Source organism: Agelaius tricolor, unplaced genomic scaffold (genome assembly GCF_023055355.1).
Source record: "Agelaius tricolor isolate 1412-34295 unplaced genomic scaffold, bAgeTri1.0.p SCAF_13, whole genome shotgun sequence".
NCBI lineage: Eukaryota > Metazoa > Chordata > Aves > Passeriformes > Icteridae > Agelaius > Agelaius tricolor.
Window position 1 is genome coordinate 18,571,008 of NW_027269273.1, and position 25,835 is coordinate 18,596,842.

The window sequence follows — 25,835 nt, forward strand, 5'->3', positions numbered from 1 at the left end:
CCGAGTGGCAGTGTCACCCTGGGAAGGGCTGCTAGGGCGGCCAATGGCCCCAGCTGACCCGGCCGGACTGGCCCCATGCCCCGGGGGTGATGACCTTTCCAGGAGGTGGGAGGGCAGGAGGGAGAGCGGGCGCTGCCTCCCACTGCCGGTCTGTCCCTCCCGTGCCGGGGTGCGCAGGGGCTGCGTGCATTTCACGGGGCTCCTCGTGTCCGCCGCCCGCTCGGGGGTTCCCAGGGGCGAACACCGCGGCTTTGCCCGCTGCTCTCCCCGCCCCGGGAAGGCGGGCTGACGGCGCCGGCAGCCCGCGGCACCCCGGCTCACGGGGGCTGCTCCGCGCCGCCGCCCCGGGCCCAGCGCTGCCGGCGGGGGCAGCGCTCCCGCAGCGCGGCCCTCACGAGCTGGGCTCGGCCCCGCGCGGCGCCGGCACCGCCCCGGGGGTCGCGCCGCCCGCGGAGCGGGGCTCCATCACCGCCGCCTTCGTCCGCGACCGGCGGGGCTTGCGTGCCACCGCCGGCACTCCCCGCCGCCGCTTTATGTAACCCGCCGTCGGACCCGCTTATAAAACGCCGCCAAGGCAGAGCCGCCGCCACTCCGAGCGCCGCGGCAGCCGCGAGGTAACGGCGCGGGCCGGGCCGGGCCGGGCCGGGGCGGGGGCGGCCGAGCAGCGCTCCTGGCGGGGCCGGGGCTGCGCCGCGGGCGGGCGCGGGATGCGGGAGGAGAGCGGAGCGCGGTCGGCCGGGTCGGGTCCTGGCTCCGGTTTAGTGGCGAAACCGGCCCGCGGGACGTGGGTGGGAGACACAGGGGCGGGCACTGCCGTGAGGTGCTGCTGCACCTCGAGCCTACCTGTAGCCTCTGCTGGGCTTTTCTCGTCCTCGTGCCGTCCGTGCTTGCCACTGCTAATCGGTAGCTTTACAGAAACCTGCATAAAAGGGTATACGGTGAACTAAACCGCAGAACCTAGCCAGGACAGATACAAGAAAAATGTTCGAAAGTCTAACAAGGTCTTTGTCCCTAGTGTCACTATCATCCTGTTGTTTTTTTTTTTTTTTCTCATCATCTGTTGTGCAACCTTTCAAGTGTATAAGCCATCTCTTGCTGATGTAACCGGCATATCCTGTGCTCTTTCCCAGGGGTGACTAGCCTTAGAGTTCAGTATGGGTTCAAACTAAACAACCCCTCCTTTGCCCCTGATTTTTATTTTACTTATACAGGAGAAAACTTAGGCAACTTGTTGAGCTCTCAGTGATAGGAAGAGGTAGAAAGGACAATTCGCATTTCTTTAAACCTGGCTTTTGTAGCTCCAGTTTCCTAATAGGGTGGCCATCTCTCTCTCCCTGAGAAATCTACTACTGCTGTAGTGCTGTTTTTACTAGTTATCACCCTCTCAGTCCTGTGAGTAAAGTGCAGATGGTGGGAAAGGGGTGCTTGGTGGAATACTTCTACCTTCACACAAAATTCGAGGAACTAGCAATGGATGTGTTTGTGGACAGGTCTTTCTCCTTGCTCTTTTAACCTGATGAGTACTTTGGCTTTCTGCAGTATCACAGTAATTTTTAGCATGTGTAATTGTTATTTTAATCACATTGATATCTCTGAAACAGACTTGTGCAGCAAATAAGATGCGTGTGACTGGCCTTCATTTTTGTAAACACAAACATTTTTCTTGCTGTGGTTCTTTATATGGATTCATTAATAGGCTTTCTTTGCTAGGTTTGTTGGGGAGTAGGGGGATAAGCATGTTACGACTGAAGAAGGTGAGCTTGAGTCTCTACAGGTGGTAACAGCTTCCGTTAGTAGTACCGACTGTGTTGCCAAAGATGGTGACCATCGTAGGTAGGCTTGGTTTTGCCTCATTAGATGCCCTTTGAGCAGGCATTATTTACTTCAAGAACACACTTCTTGTCCTTAAAGGTTAGTTCTAAATCTGTAGGTTTCTGTGCCTTTGGGGACTGACTACTGGATGTCTCCTGGTGCGGATGTCCATCCTTTTGGAAACTTGCCATGTGTACCGATTGGTGTGGTGTCATGAACTTGCTCTTCCAAGACACTTTCTGGAGAAATCTTTGTTCACATGTCTCCTTCCCTGCATGTTTCCGTGTTCTTTGCCTCAACAGATGGGAACTGCTCAAAACAGCAGTGACCTCCATGCAGTGGAGCTTGGCCTGTGTAACAAGAGCATGATGTCGGACACAACGTTCGATCACAGCGTTGTTTCTGTTGGAGAAGAGGAAGGAGTGGGCAATTTCCAACGTTCTGTTCCAACACAAGAGTCCCTCCGATCTCCTCGTGGCTCTGTTGTGAGTTTCCATGACATCCAGTACTCCGTTAAGCAGTCCAGTGGATTCCTTTGTAAACGGAAAATCGTGGAAAAGAAGATCCTTCATAACGTTAAGTAAGTGTTTGCTTAAATGAAATACTAGAGGGTAGGAATTAATCTGCTGCTGTGAACCAGTGACCTCGTGTCACCTTCCAGATCCAGCTGTGCTGGTACAGAAATGACTGCCCTCCTGCCAGTCAGCAGTTGTTGTTAGCACTTTGATTTGCTTTTAGGCAAAATAGGTGGGATATAGCTGAAGCAGTTTCAGTTATTGATCTGAGCAAATTAGGACCAAACTTATGTGAACTCCTCTGCCAGAAGATCTGAGGGTTCTGCTAACTGTGGTTCAAGGTGCAGTCAGAGGAAATGAGCAACAGAGAGCAGTTGTTGCTTCTTTTCAAGACCCTGCTGAGCAGGGAAGACAATTTCTGTCTTATGTAGATTGCTTTTTATGTCCAGTTCTCATTCTGTTCTGACTGGCAGTCTGGGACAGAAAGGAAAAATGCTTATTGATTTCAGATTTAAGAAGTTTTTAATCTCTGAGGTTTTTCTTTCTATAGCATTTTGTTCACATCTACTAAAATCTGCATACGGGTGGTCCTTGTAAATGTCCTTATTTGTTAACAACTCTTTCCTTCTTCCAGTGGCATTATGAAACCAGGCTTGAATGCTATCCTGGGGCCAACAGGGAGTGGGAAATCTTCGTGAGTACCTTCTGCTCCTTTAAATGGACAGTGACCTCTTCAAAGTATTTTTGGGATTCTGAGGGTTAGGGGAGATGTGAGGTATCTGCACGCTTAGACCTTTGCGTGCCTTTGAGAAATCTGGTGATGCAGCTTGACCTCCTGCCCCTCTGTCAGTCTTGTTGAAGTTCTTGCACCATGACTGTGTCACACACTTCATCTGCTCCAGTTGGTGCTCCATATTACTGCAGTCATCTTTGGTGGTGGCCCAAGTTAAGATACTACGCAGAACTTGGGTGTTTGGAACTCAGGTGTAGGCTCTGTTCTGACTGGTAACGGGGTGGGGATGGGGCACAAGCTCCCCTGGGGCGTGTAAGATGTCACCCCCTCTGAACTCTCTGCAACAAGATTTCCTTGAAGCTGCTAGGCCAGACCCTTCTGTGACAACTGACAGTAGTATGGTGTAATGCAGTCTGTGGGATGCTCTGGATCCTTACCCAACTTGGCTGTGGCCTGCTGGTGGGGGTGCACACATTCTTGAGTTGTTTGGATGAAGGCACAAAGAAATGCCATGTAGACTGTTTCCATCCAGTGCTAATGCTGTTTTCTGTGGTAAGAGAGCTCTTTGTCACTCTCTGACTTTAAGAGTGTCAGACACTCTGGAAATATGGCCAGGGTTTACACAGGCCTGTCTTTGTGGTGACCATTGATCTTCTTTTCTGAGGAGACTGCTGGTTAATCAGGATGCTTTCAAGAGCAGCACTTCATCAGGGCAGTTTACTTATCTGGCAGACAGGCTGGCCTCTGCACTGGCAGTAAGGAGAATCCAGTGATACATGAAAAAAATTACTTTCTAGAATTAATCTTAACTCCTGTCTTTACACCCATATGGATTAATTTCCTTGAGATGAGAGGAGTTAGTTCAGTGCTGCCCTGGCTGGAGAGCAGCCTGCAACGACTCAGCAGGGTGCTTTTGTCTCTGTGCATTTGAGGTTATCTGTAAATACACAGACCAAGTTTATGTCTGTAGGGGGTTGACTGTTGTGAATTGTGAGCGTCTGTACACTGCCATACTGCTGTGGCACACCGTGTGCTGGAAAATCCTGGATGGACACCAGACTTTCTGTACAAAGAGCTAAAGCATGCAGAGTAGGGGAAGCCCCTTCCTGTGCCCTCTGGTTTGCAGCACGCTGTGAGCAGGCTGTAACTCAGTCCTGGCTGGTGGTACTTAACCAGTCAAGGGTAAAAGCAGCAGTTATTGCAAAACCTAATGCCTGGTGTTTGTCTGAAGTCTCCTAGATGTGCTGGCTGCCAGAAAGGACCCAGCAGGTCTGTCTGGAGAAGTGCTTATAGATGGCATCCCACAACCTCCAAATTTCAAGTGCATCTCAGGATACGTTGTGCAGGTGAGTAACTGCCTTCCTGGAGGCCTGGGAGACCTTGGGATGGAAGACCACATAACATGAGGAAGCATCAACAACTAGTTTAGGTAATTTTCAGTGATCCCTACAGAGCCTAATTTGATAACTCAGCTGTTACAGTTTTTAGTTTTAATCTGGGATATGGAAGACAATAAGATCAAACTATTACTCCAGCCTAGTCAAGAACAGAGGTGTGTCTTCCCCATAGCCACATGGATGCCCAAATTGCTGGGCTACTGTGACTTCACCTTTGGGCTCTGCCCTGAAGTGCTAGCAAAGATTTTTAAAAAAAGGAGAAAAAAAACATGACACCCAAAATCTCTTGTGTTAAACTCAGAAGCCGTTCTAGCTGGCAGAAGTAGCTTCAAACTATCAGACAATAATTCTAGGAAATAAATAGATCCCTGCTGTTCTTCCTCTGATTCTAGCTGGCTGTGACAGAGGTCCATTCCACTCGGAGACAGGAAAAGCCAGCTGAATCTGCGGAAGTGGGTGGAGGCCTGGACCAATAATAGACCCTCAAAGCCCTGGGGAGCTTGGGGAGAAGGGGATTCTTGGCAGTCGTATGAGAAGCCAAATCTGGAAACGATCCAGGGTTTGGACTGCAGGCAGATGTGACACAGGCAGCTGAAAGCTGCCAGCTGGGGGGCTCTGCAGGATCCATGGGATGAGACTGGTGCTAAATCTTGATCCTGCAGGTCAGAGATCCCCAAATCCTCAGTGGTTGATGAAAAAAGCCAGTAAGTTTCTCACAAGTTGTCACAATTTGAGACATTTTTCTCTCAAATGTCCAAAGCAACCAAACATAACTTTAAAATGATAAGCAACTTGGTGAAATGTTAAATGGTCTCTCTCCCTTCCCACCCCATGCAGTGCTCCCTGGATCAGTAAAGACGGACCAAAAACTATGAACAACATTTAAGTCCTAAATACATAATTATAGGATCATTTTTATGCAGAGAAGCATATAGGCATGCTAAGTCATATGTTATTCCTATAAAGCTGCTGATGGTCTCTCCAGTCATGCTGAGAGTGAAGGTGTCATGCCACTGTTGGTTCTGTTTGGTATTAAGCTTAAATTCACAGTTTAGTTTCCAGTGTAATTCTATTGGTGGATCTGAGAGTGGAGAATGGGAGGCTGGGGTCAGAGACTGAGGGGTTGTGGGAAGGGAAAGTTTGAAATGCCTAAACCATCTTTGGCAACAAAGCAGCACATTCTTGTCTTTCTCTCTTAACTCCAGTGCCAAACATGGTTGACTGGTATATCATGTGTGCTAGTGATGCACTACATCTTATGTGGGCAGAGTCCCAAAGCAGGCAAGAATCTGCTGCCCTGCATCTTAGGGAATGTCTTCCAAAGATGGCTGATGTAACAGGCCTGTTTCTTAGCAGCTATCCAGTGTTGCAGCCCTTTTCTCATTGTATTGTAGGATACAGAATTGGTACAAATACCAAAGTGGGGGTGATGGAGACGCATGGAGCTCTGAATGGACCTGATGACAAACCTCTTATTTGGCTCATGGTTGTTGCAGGTTGCTGTAGGCTGCCCAGGTCTGTCAGCTGGATAGATTTGATTCTCCCTCAAAGGGCATGTGACTGTTAAAGCTTTTGTAGCACTTAAAATAAAGGTTTAGGTCCAAGAGTTGTACATAACTAAGACATGGCAGGAGCATGTTGGTGCAATACTCTTTCTTGAGAAACTGCTGCCAGTGATGAGCTCCTTGTTGGCAGCTGAACTCAGCAGGTGCTCTGGACCACAACAAGGTATGGCTTTTAACTGGGAACAGAGCTGACCAGGGTGGTTCCCTGAGCATCTCTACCTGGAACACTGAGCACTAGCAATGTCCTTTGGCTCTAACTGGACTGACAGAAGTTTAACTCTACAAAATCACTACCTGCTCTGCCTCACTGGCTAGTAAGAAAAATGCACATGCACTACACAGCATTACTGTCTGCACTTGAACTTCTCAGCCTGAAAGGGAGGCTGAGGGGGTGCTGGGTTTAAGCTGTGGAGCCTGCAGAGCTACAGTCTCTCCTTAACTGCTACTGAAGAACTTTGAATTTCATGTCATGTAAAATTTGAGGGAGTTGTCCTTCAGTCTGGGTTCCACTGTGGTACGCAAACAACTTATCCAGTAAGTGCCACTGAGGGACTCCTGTGCCCACTCAGCAGCTGAGGAGTCTTTCCAACTGTCCATTTGTACTTTCAGGATGATGTTGTTATGGGCACGATGACGGTGAGGGAGAACCTGCAATTCTCTGCTGCGCTGCGACTCCCCAGCTCCATCAGCATTAAAGAGAAGGAAGAGCGAGTCACCCAGATAATCAATGAGCTGGGATTAAGCAAAGTGGCTGATGCTAAGGTGAGCAGCAAGAACACCTTTCTCAGAAATCCTACTACCTCTGGAAATTGAATAACTTGTCTCTGGGCAGTATGGTGTGTGTAGTGCAGCTACAGAAAGCCAAACAGGAACCTGACTAAACCATATTGCATGCGAGAAATCAGTCTCCAGCTCAGGAGGGAGCTTGGAGAGAGGTATTTGTATTTGCTACTAAAAGGGGAAGATTTTGGACCATGTCCAGAATGTTGTATAAATTCAGAAGGGAAAGAGTCGCTTAGTCATTGCATCTTGGAAAGTTGTTCAGTCACTTCCTGGCTTTGTGGAACAAGGCAAGAAAATTTTTTTCTCATTTCTGAAAGCTCTGAGGGATGAAACACTGGTCTTCGATGGAAAAGTTCTGTGTAGAGCTTGTATTAACAAGCAAGCTACCAAAAAAAAGGCATCTCCACACATCAATGCCTCCTCTGAATGCTGTGGCCCCACTCTGTCTCTTGTCAGTGTCATCCTTGTTCCCTGAAGTCATAAGGCACCTGGTACCTCTGAAAATCAGGCTTAGCATATTGCTGCACAGTCCCTCACACTGGGTCAAACTCACCTGCTGTTGGTCCTAGAGTTCATTAAAGGGACTCTGAAAGTGAGCATGGCTGCTGGATGTGGAAAGCCCCCAAGTCCAGAGCATGTACTGACTGGGTCTTGTTGCAAATATCTGATTTCTTCTGCATGCAGGTCGGAACTGAATTGATCCGGGGAGTGTCTGGAGGGGAACGGAAGAGAACCAACATTGGGATGGAGCTCATCACAGAGCCACCAGTCCTTTTTCTGGATGAACCAACAACTGGTCTTGATGCCAGCACAGCCAATGCAGTCCTCATCCTTCTGAAGAAGTAAGAGTCAGTGCTTCAGTGTGTTGCAATTTGGTTGTCAAATCATTAGTAAAAAAAAGGGATGTTCTTATGACTGAGTAGTTCTAGTCCTCCTTTAAAAAACAAAAACATAAATACTAGACAAATATAGTCAGAAGTAGTGGTAAATTATTTGTTTGGGTCTCTTCCAAAGCCTTTTCAAGCTTATGGGAATCTTTCCACAGCAAGCATTGGATTGGAGCCCAAAAAGCAGATGGAGCTTGGACAGCTTCCCTTTGCCACAACAAAGAGTGGACTGGGAGGTCAAACCTTGTAATCATAATTTCTTGGCCTTCCATCTGAGTCTATTACCTAACAACAGTCTTGAACTCAGATAAAACTTCACCTGCAAATTTATCCTGAGTGTTCTGTGTTTTGGAGATGAGGTGTCTTCTGACAATTAAAATAAAGTTACATGCAAGGAGGACGAAAGAGGGTTATTTAATGAGAATGACTTTGTAATCCTGGTCCTGGGTTTGTGGCAAATTGTCTGGTTTTGCTTGTGGGGGTTGCTTTGGTCTGGGGTTTGTGGATATAGGTCTTTGATCATCAAGGGTCCTTGTGGGGCATCAGTGCTAAAGCACTTGAAAGAGCATCTTACAAATTTCAAGGAAAACTTGGTTTGAATTTTCTTTAGAGTAAATCTTCAGCAGAAGAGCTAAGAGAAATCTCAGCTGGCCAGACTTCCACAGCCTGATAAGTACCACCTGGTACTGCCATTGAGCGCAGTAGGACTTGCAGTTAGGTGGACATCTGGTATAAAAAACACATAAGGAGGGTTTATACACAGCTGTGGCCTCAGGCTTTGCTAGCTGCAGACAACATCATACATTGGCTACCTGGGCTGCAGTGATGGTCTCCTGTAATGATGGTGCTGTCTTGCAGGCAGCATCTGATACAGTGACAGAGAAGGGAGGGAAGGTTTTTCTGGGTCAGAACCCTGAGAAGTTGCCAAGTATTTGTCTTGGATTTTGATACTTGGGGTTTGCCTTCCTGAAATTCAAAGTGTGGTGTACTTAAGAGATGTTTTGTTTCTATGTCAGGCTCTCAAGAAGGGGGAGAACCATCATATTTTCCATCCATCAGCCCCGCTACTCCATATTCAAGCTGTTTGACAGTCTGACATTACTGGCTTCGGGAAAGGTGCTGTACCACGGTCCTGCGAAACACGCCCTGGAGTACTTCAGTTCTATTGGTAAGTCTTCCATGCCAAGAGCAAAGCAGCTGGCTCATGAGTTAAATCTGTGTGTAGATTCTTGCCCTAGCATGGGATAATAGGCCCATGCTTTTCTATCACTGGGATGTTAGAAACTGTATACATACAGTCTAAGCAGTGTTATGTTAGAACAGGGAAAAGACAGAATGAGAAACCTAAAAATTTTCAGACAAGAGACCATGGCTCTCTCTTGCCTTTGTTTTGCCTTGCATGAGGACAAAACCAAGAATCACTAGATAATGCTTGTAGTTGTACCAGGCCTCGGTGGCAGATCCAGTGGTTTTTGAACCACAGCCTGCAGATTGGCAGCAATCTGTACAGATTGATCCAAAAATATGCTCTAGACTGAATGCAGGTGGGCAACCAAGAGGACAGAATTAAGCTCTGTCTTAAGATGGGTTAATAGTTGCACTGTTGGGTGGCTGCCCTCTGTTCAAGTAAGCAGGGTGAGGGTGTCTGACTATAATGAACAGAGAATGAGGAGTGGACTTCCAATCTTAAGATGCAACCATGGACTCATTAGATTGTAAGCTTTCCCTGGCTTTAACGGAGGTGCTTTAACCAATGTCAGTACTTCTCCTCCTCCTTGTAGCCCACTTCCTTTCTCTCAGGGAAGATGCAGAAGTGTCTTTGGGTTTGTTTGTTTTTAATTTCCTCCTTGTCCCATACTTAGAACTGTATTATAAGAAGCTGCTCTTGGACAGCCCTTCCTCATCCTTGTGACCAGGGAAACACCAACAAGGGTTGAGCCTCTGGAGAAAATATCTGAGGCTGTAGAGCAGACATCCAGGAACTTCTGCTGAGGAACTGTGTGTCTTTCAGTGGATGAACAGCAATGGCAAGGAGGCAAGAGTTGTCCATACTGAGTTGTGGTAGAAGCAAGTTAGAGATTCCTCCTCACCTGAAATCAGTGAATAAGCAGCTTTGAAGCTTTTTAGATACCCTGGATTCACCATCTCCTAAATCCTGTCCATCTACTGCTGTAAAGTAACACTTAAGAAAAGCAGCGAAGTTTTCTGGTAGCAGGGTTATGGAAAAATGATATAGTATTAGACCTGACCTTCTGAGGTGTGCCCTGTGCAATGCAAACACGTTGCATGTGTGGTTTTGGTTTGTTCTGTTTTTGTTTTTAAAGGATATGATTGTGAACCCTTCAATAATCCAGCTGACTTCTTCCTTGATGTCATAAATGGTGATTCAACTGCTGTGGCAGCCAGCAAGGATGATCATGGACCTGTGGACACAGGAAAAGGTAAATTGCAAAGGAGAAATTCTCTGCTGGCTAGTGTAGAAGGGAAATTGTATGTGGTGATGGCAAGCTTTTATTCTCTGGGTTTCCTTGAGTCTAAGGGCATATCTTTATCTTTACAGTGTTCCTACTAATAGATATACTTTGTCTTGGGCTTCTTTAAAGAGATCAGAAAACTTCTTAAATGGATTTTTTTCACTTCAGTAGTATAGGAGAGCAATGACAAATACCAAAATTTTAAAAAAGCCTGTGAGGGAAAAAGTGGAAAAACTAGAACTGCTTAGTCTCAAGAGGCAGCTGACAAGTTTTCAGTCACATAAGAGGCTGCTGCAGAGAAGACTAGGTAGATGGCTAAGGAGTGTTGGATTTACAGGAGAGTGAAAGAGATTGGATCTTTTAGGGAAGAAATTCTCTACCAATATAATGAGCGAAATGTTTGGAAATGCTTGTTGGGGATCATGTAGCACATCGTTGACTGAAGGACTGTAAGGGAACAGATCTTGTAAAGCAGTTACACAGCAGTTCACATCACCAAAGTGATGTGAATCAGAGCAAACATTGATTTTTTCCAAATTCAATGAAACAAAAGTTTTCTGGTGCCACGTTACAAGAATATGACCATTTTGTGCCAGAAATAATGGGCAGATTAGCTAGGTTCAATTAAAAATGTAGGACAAACCTCTCACTCAAGCTAGCCTCCTAAACTCAGGGCTAAGGCCTGAACAACTCAAATTCTCTGGGCATTTCTGCCTTTTTCTTCAGCCTCCAGAATTGCTGAGCTTATTGATGGGCCATATCTGAAGGTCAGGTTCATAGGGAATCACAAGCCATATCTTCTTTTTCTCACTCAGAAGTGAGCAGTGAAAATGGAGTGACAGAAGACAACGTGGATAGCAGTGTGGTAGACGTGCTGCACCAGAAGTATCTCAGCTCAAGCCTGTATCAGAGCACAAAGGAAGCACTGGGGAAAGTGGAGCTTGGACGGGGAAGCAAGCAGAGACTATCCAAGCAGGAGCATGAGATCACCTATGCAAATGGATTCTTCACTCAGCTCTACTGGGTGTCCAAGCGTTCCCTGAAAAATCTCATCAGGAACCCACAGGCCTCCATTGCACAAGTAGGTAACAATTGCTAAAAGTCTCAAACTCTTGCTGCTCTCAGTCTCATAATCTGTAGTTTGTAGGGCAGAACATGTTTTCAAAGGCAGTTAGGGAAACAGAAAAGTCCTGTGCCACTGCCATGTAAATGGAGTGAGATGCTCAGCTACCTTTGTGGCCTTTGGAAAAAATCTCCAGTTTAGTTTAGCATAAGAATACTGCACTGAAGATTGGGGTGGGGGGGAAAGTGCTCCATTCTCTGGGTCACATAGGGATCTTCTAGGGTGATACTAATTTTGTGCCTCACTTTGAAACTTAAACTTGGTTATTCTATAAGCATGTTTCTACTAAATTCTCCTAGCCAAAGAACGAATAGAAAAGTGAAGAGGATAAAATCTGAAAAACTGTCATAAGGATTTTAATTGGGTGTGTCACAGGTATACATTGCCTCACAAGAGCAAGGCTTTAGGCAGGTGTGAATCTTAAGCCCTGCATATGACTTAATAATGTTAGTTCCTAATTTTTTTACTTACCTGAAAGATTTCTTTTTACCTTTTTTCTTTCCACTTCCAGATTGCAGTGACTGTAATTCTAGCCTTGGTTGTGGGTGCTATCTTTTTTGGTGTAAAACTGGACCGAAGTGGCATTCAGAATCGGTAAGATGAAAAAGCTTTGCTCATTTTTCTATCTGTAGCAGACAGGTTTGAGGCACAGGGAAGGAAGACCTTGGAATCCACTTGAAATACAAAGGAGTGTTGGGTTCACAAGTCTCAGTGTACTGCAGCATGGAATTGCCAGGGGTCCTAAAGGGGCCACAGTTTCTGTCAGGCTTGCACATAAGTACAAAGGGGATGTAAAAGGGAAGATAAGGATACAGCTAAGATTTACAGTAGCAATTAAATATCTCCATTCTATGGACAGAGAAAAGCACTGACTCTATGGGATGGTGATGGAGGCTGCCACTGTTTGATCTAGTCGTTCCCTCACTTTTCCACTGTTCTGTTTTGCCTTCTAGGGTTGGATCCTTGTTTTTTGTCACGACAAACCAGTGTTTTTCCAGTGTCTCTGCAATTGAGCTATTCATCAGAGACAAGAAACTATTTGTGTAAGTAGTAAGGCACTTGGACTGTCTCATACCCTGGAATGAGATGGGGCAGTATCTTACACACTGAACAAAATTATTACCACCAAAGACTTGATTGCTCCCTTGCAACATCAGATTGTAATAGTAATGCTAAGTGAGTCTGTAGAGCAGGGAGCTGAAATGCTAAGAGCTGGGGGAAGGAGGAAATGCTTTTACTTGCTTGCTGTGTGACACCTTACTGTTTTTCCTACTCACTTTTGGTAACAACTTACTGTTTTTCCTACCCACTTTTGGTAACAGCTGGTTTTGAAGTCTGCGTGTGAATCCTGCAGACTGTGAACCCTTCCTGCCCCCTTTCTCACAAGGGCTGACACACAGTCTTGCAATGGTCCTAAAGTGGCAAGACTGTGCAAAAATGAAGGGAGAGTTCCTGGAAAAACTTTGCCATGGATGCTCAGATAAAGGGGGCCACTGTCTGGCTTACAAGAACTCCTTAATAATCAAGTGCATCTGTGTTTAGAGGGATGTGCTTGATTATTACATTGTTGTTAAAAGTAATTAATATATAATTAAATATAGTTATTTACGTATCATTTATATATAATATCTTTATCTTTTTTTTTTTTTTTTGGATGTATGTATACATATGTAAATGCACGTAGATACACTATACACACATGTATACATACATTTATGTTGAAAGTGTAGTTTGGAGGTGCCTCCAGCTCATGCAATAGAAGAGCAAGAGACAGATCCTATGCAGTAAAACAGAAACTGGAAATTTATGCCTGAAATGTTCGTGTCCACCCAAAGGCTGCTCAAAGCAGCTTGATATTGTCCCTAACAGCTCCTCAGGAGTGAAATTCCCCCACATTACCATCTCTTGCTAGTCTGCCATGCTTGCCAGTGTAGTTTACCAGCTTTGTCAGTGGGGATTTAGGCACATTACCTGTTAAAGCATCTTTTCATGAGCTCCATTAAGCAACAAAACAATCATAATGCCCTGAACTGGAGGCGAGTTGATATCCCAAGGGTGTTTTCCCATTGTTGGGTATCATTCCTTCTTCCCTGGAAGCAGCTGTATGAGTTAGCAGTGGATGAAGTGTTCCTCCAGTTTATAGAAGTCTAATGCTTCCCCGTGCTCTTGTATTAAGGATCTTTTTCTTTGAAAAGAGACTTAAGAGTTTTTTTATGATATTTTACTTAGCAGTCACACAGTGTTTCATTCACGTTCCTTGGTGTGCTGTTTGACTGTAGGGTCTGAGAGACAGATCGGCCCTTAATTCATAGAGTATCAGTGATGGCACAGAGAATATAAGCAATTTGTATAGAGAGGAGTCAGTGGTAGAAAACAAATCAGGATAAATCAAACACACACTCTGAGCCTGCTTCCTAGAGAACCTCTAAACCTGTGCAACTCCCCTCCTTCCTGTCCTCGCAGCCATCAGTACACCAGTGGATATTACCGTGTGTCTGCCTACTTCCTGGCCTTGATGATAGGAGATCTGCTGCCCATGAGAACTACTCCAGCCATCATATTCTCATGCATCAGTTACTGGATGATTGGTAAAGAATTGATGCTTTCATTGAACATGTTGTCTTCCAACACATTTCTGACTTGGCCAGATTCCTGTACCTATAACATACTGCTACTTGAACTTTCAACTGATTTAAGTGCTTGGCATCATAACTTTGGAGGACTCTGGGGCAGGGGCAGAGACACCAGCAATCTAACACAGGGACCTGCCTGACAACGTCTTTTGGTAATGCTCTTTGGGCCTCTGAAGCATGCAAAGTTCCTGCCAACTCCAGACTTGGTCTTTCCTCCTGATTTGCCTGTCTTGTATAGGAATCCAAGGGTACCACTCTGGAATTCATCATGTGGTTGTTTACTGGACTCTCACCTTTCTGCTTTTTGACAGGATACCAAGCTGTTGCGGGGCGGTTCTTCTTCTTCATGCTGACCCTGATACTGGTGTCCTACACTGCCACAGCCATGTCCCTGGCCATCAGTGCTGGGATGGATGTGGTGGCTGTGGCCAATCTGCTCATCACCATTTGTTTTGTCCTGATGCTTGTAAGTATATTTGGGGTGTGTGCTCCTTTGGTGGACGGGAGGGAAGAGGTGAGACCAGCTAAGAGGACTGAGTTGAGCTTTTCCTAGGCGGGCTAAAATACCCATGGTCCAATGGCATGTCAGCTCCATGCTTGTGATTTTATTATCACCGTAGTCAAAGATATACTTCTGCCAGCTTGTAGTCTAAGGGTTGGGTGCAATTCAGTATTGTGATGCCACCAGAGCTTTCCGAACAGTGTCCCCCAAACACGTGTTGCTTTTTGTAAAATTAAATTGTCCTTACAAAGATTGATGTAAAAAAATCTTGCATTTCCAGTATAAGAAATCTAACTGATTAACTAAATCATTTAAATGGAAAAAAGCTTTGAAATAAACTTTAGATCTGTTGATTTTTTGCATTATTTTTTGCTGCCCAAGTGGTACAAAAGGCACAAAACCTCTCTTTTTTTTGTAATTCAATATTACCTTGGGGTTCAAGAAATTACTTCAATACTCTTCCCTGAGGATTCTCAAGAAAGAGAACAAGAGAGAAAGAAATTTTGACTACTTGGAGATGAGAGCTGTGAGTTCTTTTTGAAAAAGGTGATGCTGGTGCTGAAACGTCTTGACTGTGAAACCTACCAAGTTACATATTTCTTGTTAGATGATTCCTGGTCACTGTCTGTGTACATACTCTGAGCCACAGTATCTCCCTTATTCTTTGATTTGCAATTTAAGCTGCTTTTGCAATAAGCCAAGTGCACTGCTTTAACTGCTCACTGTGGGTGAGAAGTGTGCATGTGTAGTGAAGGGCATGATGTACATTGAGTTAGGTCATAGTGTATAAGGAGTGACACATGCATGTCCTGAAAGTCAGCGGGGTAAGCACAAGATCACTTGTGATGAAGCAGAGGCTGAAGTATCATATTTACCTATGAAGACCACTTGTGATAAGAAGTAAAAGCTTATATTTTTCCAGATGAGAGAAAGCATGGGTAAAAGATGTAGGACAGAGGGTAAAAGATGTAGGACAGAGCATAAAAGATGTAAGACTGAAATAATAACAGCTCATAAGGCTCCCCGTTTTTCTCCTTTTTGATTCTCCACTTTCTCATCTCTCCAGTCTCTCATCTCTTTCTTATTTCTCTTCTCTTCTTTACTCTCTGCCTAGCTCTACCATAGGATAGTCCTCCTGGGTAAGAAGTTGTGATCATGCTTTTTAGCTCACATATGGGTGTAGAAAACCTTCCTGACCACTTTGCAAGCAGTTCAGCTGGAGTACTCGGGTGTGCTGTCGGGCCAGTGGCATGGGAGTGCTGCAAGGCTCCAGCTCATGTCTGTGGGTACAGGGATGACAGCAGTAGGAGGTCCATCAATCCCAGTGCACCTCTGCTGGGAGCTGCAGCATCTGTGCAGGAATGGTATTATTTGCAATAAACAGTTTGTGACTCATCAATCTCCTGTGTTCTATTTCAGATCTTTTCTGGCCTCTTAGTGAACCTCCCTTCAGTAATGGGCTGGCTGAACTGGCTCAAGTACTTCAGCATCCCCCGATATGGCCTCACTGTGAGTAGAAAGTAGCATTGGTCTCCTTTGAGTAATGTAGCCACACTGCTGCTTCCTGGAAAGGTTTTGAGTATAAAGTTTGAAATTCTCTTAAAAGCCAGATTTGGTTTGTTTCATTGCATGAACATGGTAAAAAAAAAAAAAAAAAAAAAAAAACAACAAAAAACCAGCCAGCCTCAAAAAGGAAGCGAAATTTAGAACTCTGTGTGAGAGCTGGAAGTCTCAGGGACTGAACAAACATTTTGTGTTACAGAATTAGTGCTGCTTGGACAGCTGTAGAGCAAGCTGTCCAGTCAGGCACTAATTCCTAGCCTGAGTAGTTGATCCTTGTGGTTTAGAATAAAATCAAATATTGTCCAGCCTCTCCAGACACTACTGTATGGGTGGCCAGCTGGGGCCAATGACTTGCCAACTGGTTAAGGGATTTGCTATAGTGCATGAGTGTCTCAGTCTTCAGAGTGGCCTCCTCTGAAATGAAATTTGACTTTTCTGAATAGTAAGGAGCCTGGGGTACCAGAAATCTAAGGGTGCAGCTGCTTGAAACAGAAAATAGAGCAGGTCACAGGTGGAGTTGTTTCCATCTCCTGTTTGCATCTTTGCCAAGCCTCTTTGGAAGGAATAGTGTCCTACTTCAAGTAACAATGACTGAAATGAATGCTGGAGCTGGTGCAGGGTGGGAGATGCGTGAGACCTCATTGCTTGGGTATCACTGAGATGGTTTATCAGTGTTACTCAATGTAGAAGAGTCCTCTGACATAGCAGTGAGTGCAGAATGCCAGTGCTGGGGAACCTTTCACCTCTTGCTTTGGCTGACTTTGCCATGCCTTCAGTGTGGTGATGCTGGGGTATCTCCATGCAGCCACATGATTTTCTGGATCAGTAGATTGACCCAGGTGAATGTGGATGAACAGAAATTTGTAGCTGGCAAGACAGAAACCCGTGGCTGAGTAACTTTGAAGCCAAGGCCTGGGACATTGAACCACCCTGCATGTAGAACTTGGAGCAGTTGCTAAGAAAAGCAGTGTCTAAAATACTAAAAGAGCTTGAAAATAAAAAGGAACGTGAACATATGATTCCAAGAATGGTGGTATGTGTATTCTAATAATCAAGTTCCTTTGAAGTGTTTCAGTTTTAACAGCCCAAACCATGAACTCTGCAAAAATCTTGTGTCTTCCTCTTTCCCCAGGCCCTTCAGGTAAATGAGTATAGAGATCTCTACTTCTGTGGTGAGAAGAATCCAAATACTACAGTGTTAGTGGGAGACACAGGCAGTTGTCCCCCCAATATTTCAGAAGAAATGTAAGTAACTCAGGATGGTTCTGGGCCTGAATAGTGATTACTTGAAGGGAAGTCTGACTGTGTCAAATTTTTATACTATTATTATACTATTTTCAGAATAACCACTTACAAGCCAGTCTCAACATGTCCCAAAGTAATGTATTTTAGGATTATACAGTAAAACTCCACAATTACCCAAGAGCAAAGTAGGGATGAAACTTTACTTGTAAAAATAGGCAGATTAGCTAAATTAAGTTTTGTATTTCATAACTTAGCCTGATTGATCAGTTTTCCTAAACAAATCGAGAGTCACTTAACAATGGAAAGGCAGTGTGTGGACAGCTACAGAGTTGCTAGAAAGCAGTAGACCTGTGATCAGAAACATGCTTCTCCCACAGAACTTCTAAATATTAACCTCCCTGCAGATCCAGAGAAAGATGTCTCTCTCACAGTGCTTCATTTTGCCCCATTTGAAATGCTCTTGGCTATTGATACCTTAAGCTGTAGCAGTGCAACTATTTCATGATTGGTACTAGAAAACTGGCAAGCTGAATATTTTGCAGGGAGCAGTGCTAGAGTACTGTTTCCATGGCTTTTGGACTTCCAGTGACTGTTGAGGGGAAGCTAATGCTTCTGTACTTACCTTGGTTTAAGATGGTTCTGAGGTTTCCTCATAAATTGCCAGTTATTTATAAAGAACGGTTAGGTTGCTACTAAAAAATTATGAGAACTAGAGATCTGTATTTGTCCCTTGAGTTTTATTTGGTGATGGATTGTCTATTTCTATCACCTGTTTTGCAGAGTTGAGGGTAGAAGGATCTTTGAGAAATAGTAATAACTGAAGATGTGTGCTACATAGTAATATTAACTTCTGCCCTGTGCTTTTCTGCAGGTGCTCTGGTGAAGCATACCTGTGCAGCCAAGGAATTGCCCCTACCAGCTGGGCAATGTGGGAAAACATAGTGGCTCTCTTCTGCATGACTGTCATCTTCCTTATCATTGCCTATGCAAAACTCCGGTTCATGAGGAAGTTCACATAGACTCCTGTGTTGCCTTGCCCTGCAGCTTCTCAGGTGTTAAAACTGCAGAGCTTGTTAGGGCCTGCTGGAGAGTGCCAAAATGTTTCAGCTGACTTTACTGGACTTCAGATGGGAGGCCTATTCCCCTGTTTCTGGAGCATGATCTCCACAGGACTGTGGGTTTTAAGAAGAAATGCATTAATGTACATTGCGTAAGTGATTTTTTCCCAAGAAAATACAATTCTCATAATTCCTTAGGTACATATCAAACTTTCTATTGTAAACCATTATTATTCCGTGGCCAGCTTATACACAAAATATTCCATTGGACATGTGAGCTTCTCCATCACAAAAGGTGGAAGGTGGTGGTGGCATTTATACAATGATATGTTGTCCCTTGTTAGTGCTTGTAACATATGAGGAAAGACAGAGACCATTCACAATGTGTTGGAGATGCATTTGAGTTTGAAGTCAGTAGAGACCAAGCACTCATTACCAGGAAAGAACAGTTGTACTTGTAGTAGCTTCTCAGAGGAAGCTACTTCCAGAAACAACTTTAGTTTAATAAATAGCAGTGGTGTTAGACATCTCACCTAAGAAGAGAAATATGTACTGTTGTACTGCAGGAAAAGAGAAACCAAAAAACCTCCCCTCCCCCCCACAAACAGCAAGAAATATATTTACTACTTTAAAGGATGAGAGGGAATGTCCTTTTTCTTTATTACTTTCTAAATAAAAATTTGTATACTTAGTACTGGCAGAAGTTTTTAACAACAGACTCAGTTCTTAGCTGCACTAGCTGTATATAGTGCTACTTACACTATGGACTGAAAAAAACCTATGTAGCTACGGCTGTGGCAACTACAGCAACGTGTGCCACAGTCCCCACAGTATCCCCAAGTACCGGCTATCCTGCCGATACTGGTCTCCTGGCCACCTCATCAGCAGCACAAGAGATGCTTTTAAATCGCATGAAGACCTGCAGATGTAAACGGATCAGCTAAGCCAAAGGAAAACATCCTCAAACACAGGACTGGAGAGTTTGCCTGTGAGGGTCGGGCTGGCCGCAGCCTCTGAGCCGGGCGTGCGGTGTGAGAGTCCTGCCGGTGCTCCTGCAATGAGCGCTCCGGTTGCGGTGGGAAGAGGGAAGTGAGCGCACTGACAGCGCAGCCGCATCGAGCACAGACCGGGCACTCTCGGTTCGGCTTCACTGCCTGTAACGCCTGGAGCCAAGTAACCTCGTACACGTTTTACACCTCGGCATTCGTCTCTTTCCTGCAGCCGAGTCCCCGCAGTGCCGGCACACCGCACACCTGCCGCGGTCGCCCCTCAGGGGCGGGGGCTCCGGGCGCTCCTCCTTGCGCCGGGCGCGGGGCGGGCCCGGGCCTGGCGCGGCCCGGAGGAGGCGGCTCCGGCCGTGGGAGCGGCTGTGTGCCCATGGCGGCCGCGGCGGAGGGGCCGCCCGAGGCCGGCGCGCAGCCCGCCAAGCGTAAGCGACCGGGGCCGGGCTGCAGGACTGGGGCCGGGGTCGCGGTGCGGGGCTGGGCCCGGCCCGGGGAGGGCGCGGCGCGGGCAGGAGCTCCCGGCGAGCCCGCGGCCTGGCGTGTGCCGGCCGGGCCGGGCCATACGCCTTCTGCCGCTGCTGCCCTGGGGACCGGCCGGGTCCTGGCCCTGCCGCCGCTTCGGTCGGAGGGAGCCGCGGGCTTCGGGCAGCCTTCGTGTGCGAGTCGGCAGACGCTGCCGATGGGGGAAGGAGCGGCCTGCCGGGCTGGGGGAGAGGTGCCGGACTGCTCCGGGAAGGGGCCGAATAAGGGCAGATTGTGGGAGAAACGGGTTTGAGAAGAAAGCGGCGATTGCCGCTTTCCGCAGGTGGGGATCTGTTGTAGCCCATATGAAGCGGATTGGGGCAGCGGTGCTTCTTTTCCGAATCGGTGACTAGAAATGAACAGCAGCGCCGTGCGCAGCCACTCAGAAGTTCTCCCCAAACTGCTTTGCTGTCTAGGCACGAGGGGGACTAATGCTTGTCAGTGCTGTCAGACCGGGTGCCTCTCTCTTGAATGCTTTAGTATTATTTGGAAATTATGATGGCGCTACTTCGAAGAAGCTGCCGTAGTTTGTTACCCCTTAACAGTGTAACGTGTAGAGAAGGCAACTTACATGGAAAGCAGCTGTAGGCAGCCTGAAGGGCGGAAAAAGGGAACTATGTAATCTTTCTGTTGTGCTTCCGGACTTGCTATAGTTTGTCTTAACCCTGTAATGTCTTTACCCTGAGTAGAGGATCCTGCTATTGAAACTGCAGAGGAAGCTAAGGAGCCAGCAGAAGCAGATATCAATGAACTCTGCAAAGACATGTTCAGCAAAATGGCCACTTACTTGACAGGTGAACTGACAGGTAAGGCACTGCAATACTGACCTGCAAGTTCTTCTTTCTTTTCACTTTGTTTGAAAGAAATCTCTTGGATAGTTTGTGTAATCTGTAACTATTTAGATTGCATCTGGTAGGACTGGCAGTCCAAATTTGGCACATTGCTAGGCTGCTAAGAACAGTGAGATTAGTTATAATAATTTAATGAAGTCCCAGAATAGTACAAATATTTTTCAGAACAATTCAGTGTGATATCAGCAGCTTAAAAAATATTTCTTTTTCATCTCAAAGAAGTTTGTACATGGAAAGTCAATCTAACAAAAGCGTCTAGGTTAAGACAGAGTAGGAAGGAGGCACTACAGAGAGTGAAGCCATTTTTTTCTTGAGAGCAAGGATCATATATGTTTTCCAACATTTATACTTTAGAATAAACTGCTGTGCAAAATTAACTGGAGCGAAGTAAACTGTTCACCAAATTAGTGCATGTCCTAGGCTCTAATTTTGAAAGCACTCCTGATTTGCAGACTGGAGGAATATATGATACAAATTACGAGTCTGGATTTGTGCTATCAGTTTTGTAAACATAAGTGTCTAACTGACAGAGTTAAGAATAGAAATGTGAGGACTTAGTAAATTTTTTTCAAAAAAATTTAGAAGTAAATTCATCAGTGCAGTTTATTTTTGGAATTCACAAAATGTCATCTTTTTGTAGAGTGTATCCTAATAACCTGTATTGCCATCTAAACTGTTGTGCTTTATTTGGCTGTTGGATTGAAATCCCTTGTCCTCTTGAAGAGTCTGCCCGCAATTCAAACCACATCACCTTTAATTAAAAGATACTTTATATTTTTTTTAAGCCACCAGTGAAGACTACAAACTCTTGGAAAACATGAATAAGCTGACTAGCTTGAAGTACTTAGAAATGAAAGATATTGCTATAAACATCAGTAGAAATCTGAAGGATTTAAACCAAAAATGTAAGTACACTAAATAAGGTAGGGGTGTCATAAATGGCACACTTGTTTGGGAAATAAAGCATCTTAGAGTCAGAAGGTTCACACTCCATTAGTGCTGGAGGAAATAAAACTCACTGATATAGATGTGCTGCTATGCAATGCCAGTCTTGTATATTTCTTAACAGCTTTAGACTCTGTAGACTACTGTAAGAGAAAATACATCTGAATTTGTGTCCTGATTTACCCCAGACTCTGGATCTGATAGGAATAACACTTCTTTTAATTCATGTTCTCTTGTTACTTGTGTTAGAGACTAGAAGTACTCTTAAACATTTAATATTTTCCTGGAACATGACTGTCAGAGTCACCACTTAATTTTGGGCTGGGAGAGGGCACCTTTTGAAGTGTCCTATCTGAAGAATGTAATAAGAAATTCTTGTGTTTCAAGTGTGAACTGTTTTTTGGAAGTGCATTACTGAGAACTGACAGATAAAATTTTTATGCTTTTTTAAGATGCTGATCTTCAGCCATATCTGGAACAGATAGACCTAATTGAGGAACAGGTTGCAGCTCTGGAGCAGGCAGCTTATAAACTGGATGCTTATTCCAAAAAACTTGGTAACTATCATCCTCTACTGTTAAGACCTAGCAGCATAGTGCCTTGCAAGAGGATTTAAAAAGAATGAAAGAAAGTAAACTCTGTTTTGTTTAACAAATCTGAGGTGCAGAGTTGCCTATGCTGCTTTTGAGTACAAATATTATCTGTGAAGTGATAAGCATTGGGAAAAGATTCATGTAATGAGTTATGTTATGGTGGACTAGTACAGGTATTGTTAAACTACTGCTTATTAGTGAGGCTTGATTTCTTTTTTATGGTACACACTGACTTATAATTTAAAGGCTGATGTTTAACCTTGCAAATTGAGGGATTCATAATGTCCCACCAGCCACCCAAGCCCTCTTGGCTTAATTTAATATTATTGTCTGACTTAAGCACCGGGTTCTTAAAAAAATTATTGTACAAGTATATCTGCCTAAGTGCATTAGAAAATAAGGATCCTGAATGATACAGTAAATTAGCTTACAGGTTGCAAAGCTTTTACCTACCCAATACTAAAATATTATTTTTCCTTCTGCAGAAGCCAAGTACAAAAAACTGGAGAAACGATGAAAATACAATAGTCTGTGAGCTGGAGTTGGGCAGTGAATCCAACTGATCTCTGGTTTTGCACAGCAGCAATTCTGTATTTTGACAAGGATTTGGTTTACAGCTGACATGGAGACTGGGACTTTTTCCAGCTATTGGTAGGCTGTATTCAGGCCTAAGGCTGAATAATATTTTCCTCTTCTCAAGGGGTACTGTTCCCTCAGTTCTGCAGTGAAAAGTAGAAGCTTGTCTTTAACTCATGTCGATATTGGCTATATGTGTGTTAGTCCTGTTTTCCACATGAAATACTTGGTCTAGGGAAAGTCTTCCATAATCTGTAAAGACATTTTCCCTTAGTAGCAGCAGGACCTAAACTTAAATTTTTCCTTCATTGAGTTCTGTGTTGGGAAGATACCTGGAACTTTGGACTTAATGGGTGGGGTATTGAAAACACTTCATTTTATCTGTTTGAAATAGACAAATTTACAATAAACTTGCTGTATATATTTCTCTGGAATCTCAAGTTCTGTTGGAAAGATTACACAAGCTGTTTTTATTTTTTTAAGAAGTCTGTTAATAAAGACAAACTCCTTCAAGCTACTAGGGATGATAGAAGAGAACATGTTTTAAACCTTTGCATCAATTATTCTTGCCATTATATTCTTCGACTGTCTGGACCTCTGGTGAAGTTTCAAGACATACTACTTTTATCACATGCTCAGTTGACTTAGCAGACTCTTTCACTACTTCACCAGTGAATTTTGATCCTAGTAGTTTTTGAAGTGGCATGCCTACCACAAAAATCTGCTTCTCTACTAGGTTTACAATGTTCCAAATTGCTGATTTGGCAGAGCCCTTTGTACTGAACAGTTATTTGTCCACTCCAAGGATATTTTTTCTGTACCTCTTGACCTTAAGTAGTACAAGCTGGCTTTTGAGTGAGTTGTAGTTGAGGACAGTACCAGTACTGTATGTAGGAAGAACGTGGTTCAAACTTAGAGTGTTTAAAAGAATGTCTAGTCAGGTGCCAGTGAGATAAAGATCATCATGCTGTCAGGCTGTGTACAGCCACTGTTTAGTCAGGATGGACACTTTTCCTTAGTGCTCTTTTTGAAGAGTGAAGCAGATGACTTTTGAGTGCCTTCACCATCACTTTGAAAATCCTGGGTTTGATATAGAAATAGCATTTCTGTGCTCATGGTGTTACCTGGCAGGACTGCAGGGCGACACAGGGAGGAGCCATGCCAGCAGGGAAAACCACAGATCCCACAGGAAAGGCACAGGACACACCATGGGCTGTTCCTCTTGAAAAAGTTGCTTTACTGTGTATACAAAATACAGTGCCATTTTAAAACTACAAGGATGAAAACCTCCAGGGGCTCTGAAGATGGAAATCCTTCTAGCCATGCAATGTCACCAAGTGCTCAGTGTTTTCAGGTAAGAAAGGTAAGAAATAGTTCCTTCACAAACTCTTTGAGTATTCCACCTCCAGAAAGCAAAAATGAGAGAAGGGGTTTGTCCCACAATAGATTTTCTTTTTGAGAGGAAATTTTAGAGATGGACTTCCTGGCTGGCTGGAAGACTGTGAGAGTGGCATCCTAGTTAGCCTGAGAGCTGACAGCTGTGTTCCCAGTTGTCTCTGAGTAACTGTTACCCTCCCTGCCTGAGGGGCCGCTGGTAGAATCCACATCCTGTCAAGGATGGCAGGTCCTTGGAGAGTAGCACCATGGAAGAGACACAGGTGTGTGTGAACAGCATTGTACTGGTGAAACGTATAGTCAGTCCAAAAGCAAAGCCACAACTTTGTTACTGCTCAGATGTTTCACCTGAAGAATCCCTGAGAAATTCCAGAGGCGATACAGAAGGAGATTAAATCTCAGAGTTCTTTGCAGCATTTTCTGGTGGAAAATAGAGTAAGAAAATAGTGGGTTCTTAAAAGGAAGAACAAGAGGAAAACAGAAAAGGGAGGGCTGATGAATGAGAGTCCAGGGGCAAGGTGAGTCATCAAAATGGTCTGCAAACCACTTTGGAGCTGAAGCAGTTCTTGGTGGTTTGGACTGCAACTGCAAACCAGGGAATGAAAATCAGCCTAGCAAATAACAGCTCTTTTAGAAGAAGCAGAAGAGTTCCAGAGAATACTTTTTTTCCAGCATCTGAAGACAGTTTTGCCCAGCTGCTCTAACAGGTTATTCTGAAGTCATTCAAGTTTCAGAGCAGTACTTTGTGGAGATATCCAATGTGCAGAATCAGGGCACATGGCTTTAGCCCTCCTCTAATCCCAAAGCCCACTTCATACCATGGTGGAGTCTCCAGGCACTAAAGCTGTTTTGCTGATCTGCAGTGGCTGCCTCCTTGACTTCTCAGCATGAAGAAAGATAACTGGAATAAGAAAACTGCTCCCTAATTTGCTTTGGCTATTTTAGTCATGGCACAGCTAAAGAGGAAGTACAGTGCATTCTTCTTTTTATATGGTAAAGAGAATTTATTTCTGTGATTCTGTGGAATTTGTGGCTTTTTGCCTTTGCAATATCATGCTAGTAATGCATAGTATATCTAGCTTATTAATCTTTGAAAGGAAGCAAGTTCTGTCTGTTTCACATAAACAGTTAATGGCATTGTGGTAATTTTACAGTTCTGTCTTTTCCCACATAATGCAGATTCAGCTCTCTCTCTTCATGTAATCATATATTATACATTGATGGGAATGTGATCAAGGCAGGAAATGCCGGCCACTGATCTGTACACATATGCTTGGCAAGTCATATAAACTCTATTTATTTTTTTTTCCTGATTGTAACATTGCTGTAGTGATCTTTATGTACTTCATAAAATATTGGGAAGATGCAAGCTGGCATTCATTTAGGAAAAGGTACTGGGGGGGATCCTGGTACTATTTAATTTGTCCTTTTTCTCCCCAATGAACAGCTCTGTAACCACAGATGGGGTCCTCATGGGTCCCACAGGGTCAGTGCAGCTTTATTCCAAATTGGGAATGGACATTTATAGATCATTAACCAGCTCATTCTTCAAGCCACAGTACATTTCATATGAGTGAAATGAAGCAGTCAAATGTGTACAGGACTTGAAAGAGAATTTGGAGTATAAGCTTTGTGGACACTGGTTTTTCACTAAAAGAT

The 25,835-nt window shown here is 44.5% G+C and overlaps 2 protein-coding genes across 3 annotated transcripts; both read left to right on the plus strand.

Moving 5' to 3' along the window:
• The first annotated feature begins 208 nt into the window (after positions 1–208).
• LOC139595577 (broad substrate specificity ATP-binding cassette transporter ABCG2-like) lies at positions 209–18,981 on the plus strand. Of its 2 annotated transcripts, XM_071439028.1 has the most exons (16): positions 217–614; positions 2,115–2,392; positions 2,962–3,021; positions 4,292–4,406; positions 6,632–6,784; positions 7,490–7,647; positions 8,709–8,860; positions 10,017–10,133; positions 10,982–11,247; positions 11,801–11,883; positions 12,243–12,332; positions 13,753–13,877; positions 14,234–14,388; positions 15,844–15,933; positions 17,120–17,232; positions 18,104–18,981. In XM_071439028.1, exons 2-16 carry the CDS (start codon positions 2,115–2,117, stop codon positions 18,249–18,251), a joined length of 2,103 nt encoding a protein of 700 aa, XP_071295129.1. In that variant the 5' UTR covers positions 217–614; the 3' UTR covers positions 18,252–18,981. The 2 variants fall into 2 exon arrangements, 1 of the variants encoding a protein (XP_071295129.1); XR_011681062.1 differs by lacking the exon at positions 13,753–13,877 and having other exon boundaries at positions 209–614; positions 18,104–18,239.
• A 444-nt stretch (positions 18,982–19,425) lies between these two features.
• BLOC1S2 (biogenesis of lysosomal organelles complex 1 subunit 2) lies at positions 19,426–23,204 on the plus strand. Its single transcript, XM_071439030.1, has 5 exons — positions 19,426–19,719; positions 20,506–20,622; positions 21,453–21,572; positions 22,065–22,169; positions 22,691–23,204. The coding sequence occupies exons 1-5, from the start codon at positions 19,668–19,670 to the stop codon at positions 22,720–22,722; spliced, it is 426 nt and encodes a 141-aa protein (XP_071295131.1). The 5' UTR covers positions 19,426–19,667; the 3' UTR covers positions 22,723–23,204.
• The last annotated feature ends 2,631 nt before the right edge of the window (positions 23,205–25,835 follow it).

Coding starts and splice junctions, on each gene's coding strand:
- LOC139595577 (XM_071439028.1), top strand. CDS start 2,115: ATGGGAACTGCTCAAAACAGCAGTGACCTCCATGCAGTGGAGCTTGGC. Junction 2,393..2,961: donor AAGATCCTTCATAACGTTAA/GTAAGTGTTTGC, acceptor TCCTTCTTCCAG/TGGCATTATGAAACCAGGCT. Junction 4,407..6,631: donor TCTCAGGATACGTTGTGCAG/GTGAGTAACTGC, acceptor TTGTACTTTCAG/GATGATGTTGTTATGGGCAC.
- BLOC1S2 (XM_071439030.1), top strand. CDS start 19,668: ATGGCGGCCGCGGCGGAGGGGCCGCCCGAGGCCGGCGCGCAGCCCGCC. Junction 21,573..22,064: donor GAAGGATTTAAACCAAAAAT/GTAAGTACACTA, acceptor TGCTTTTTTAAG/ATGCTGATCTTCAGCCATAT. Junction 22,170..22,690: donor TGCTTATTCCAAAAAACTTG/GTAACTATCATC, acceptor TTCCTTCTGCAG/AAGCCAAGTACAAAAAACTG.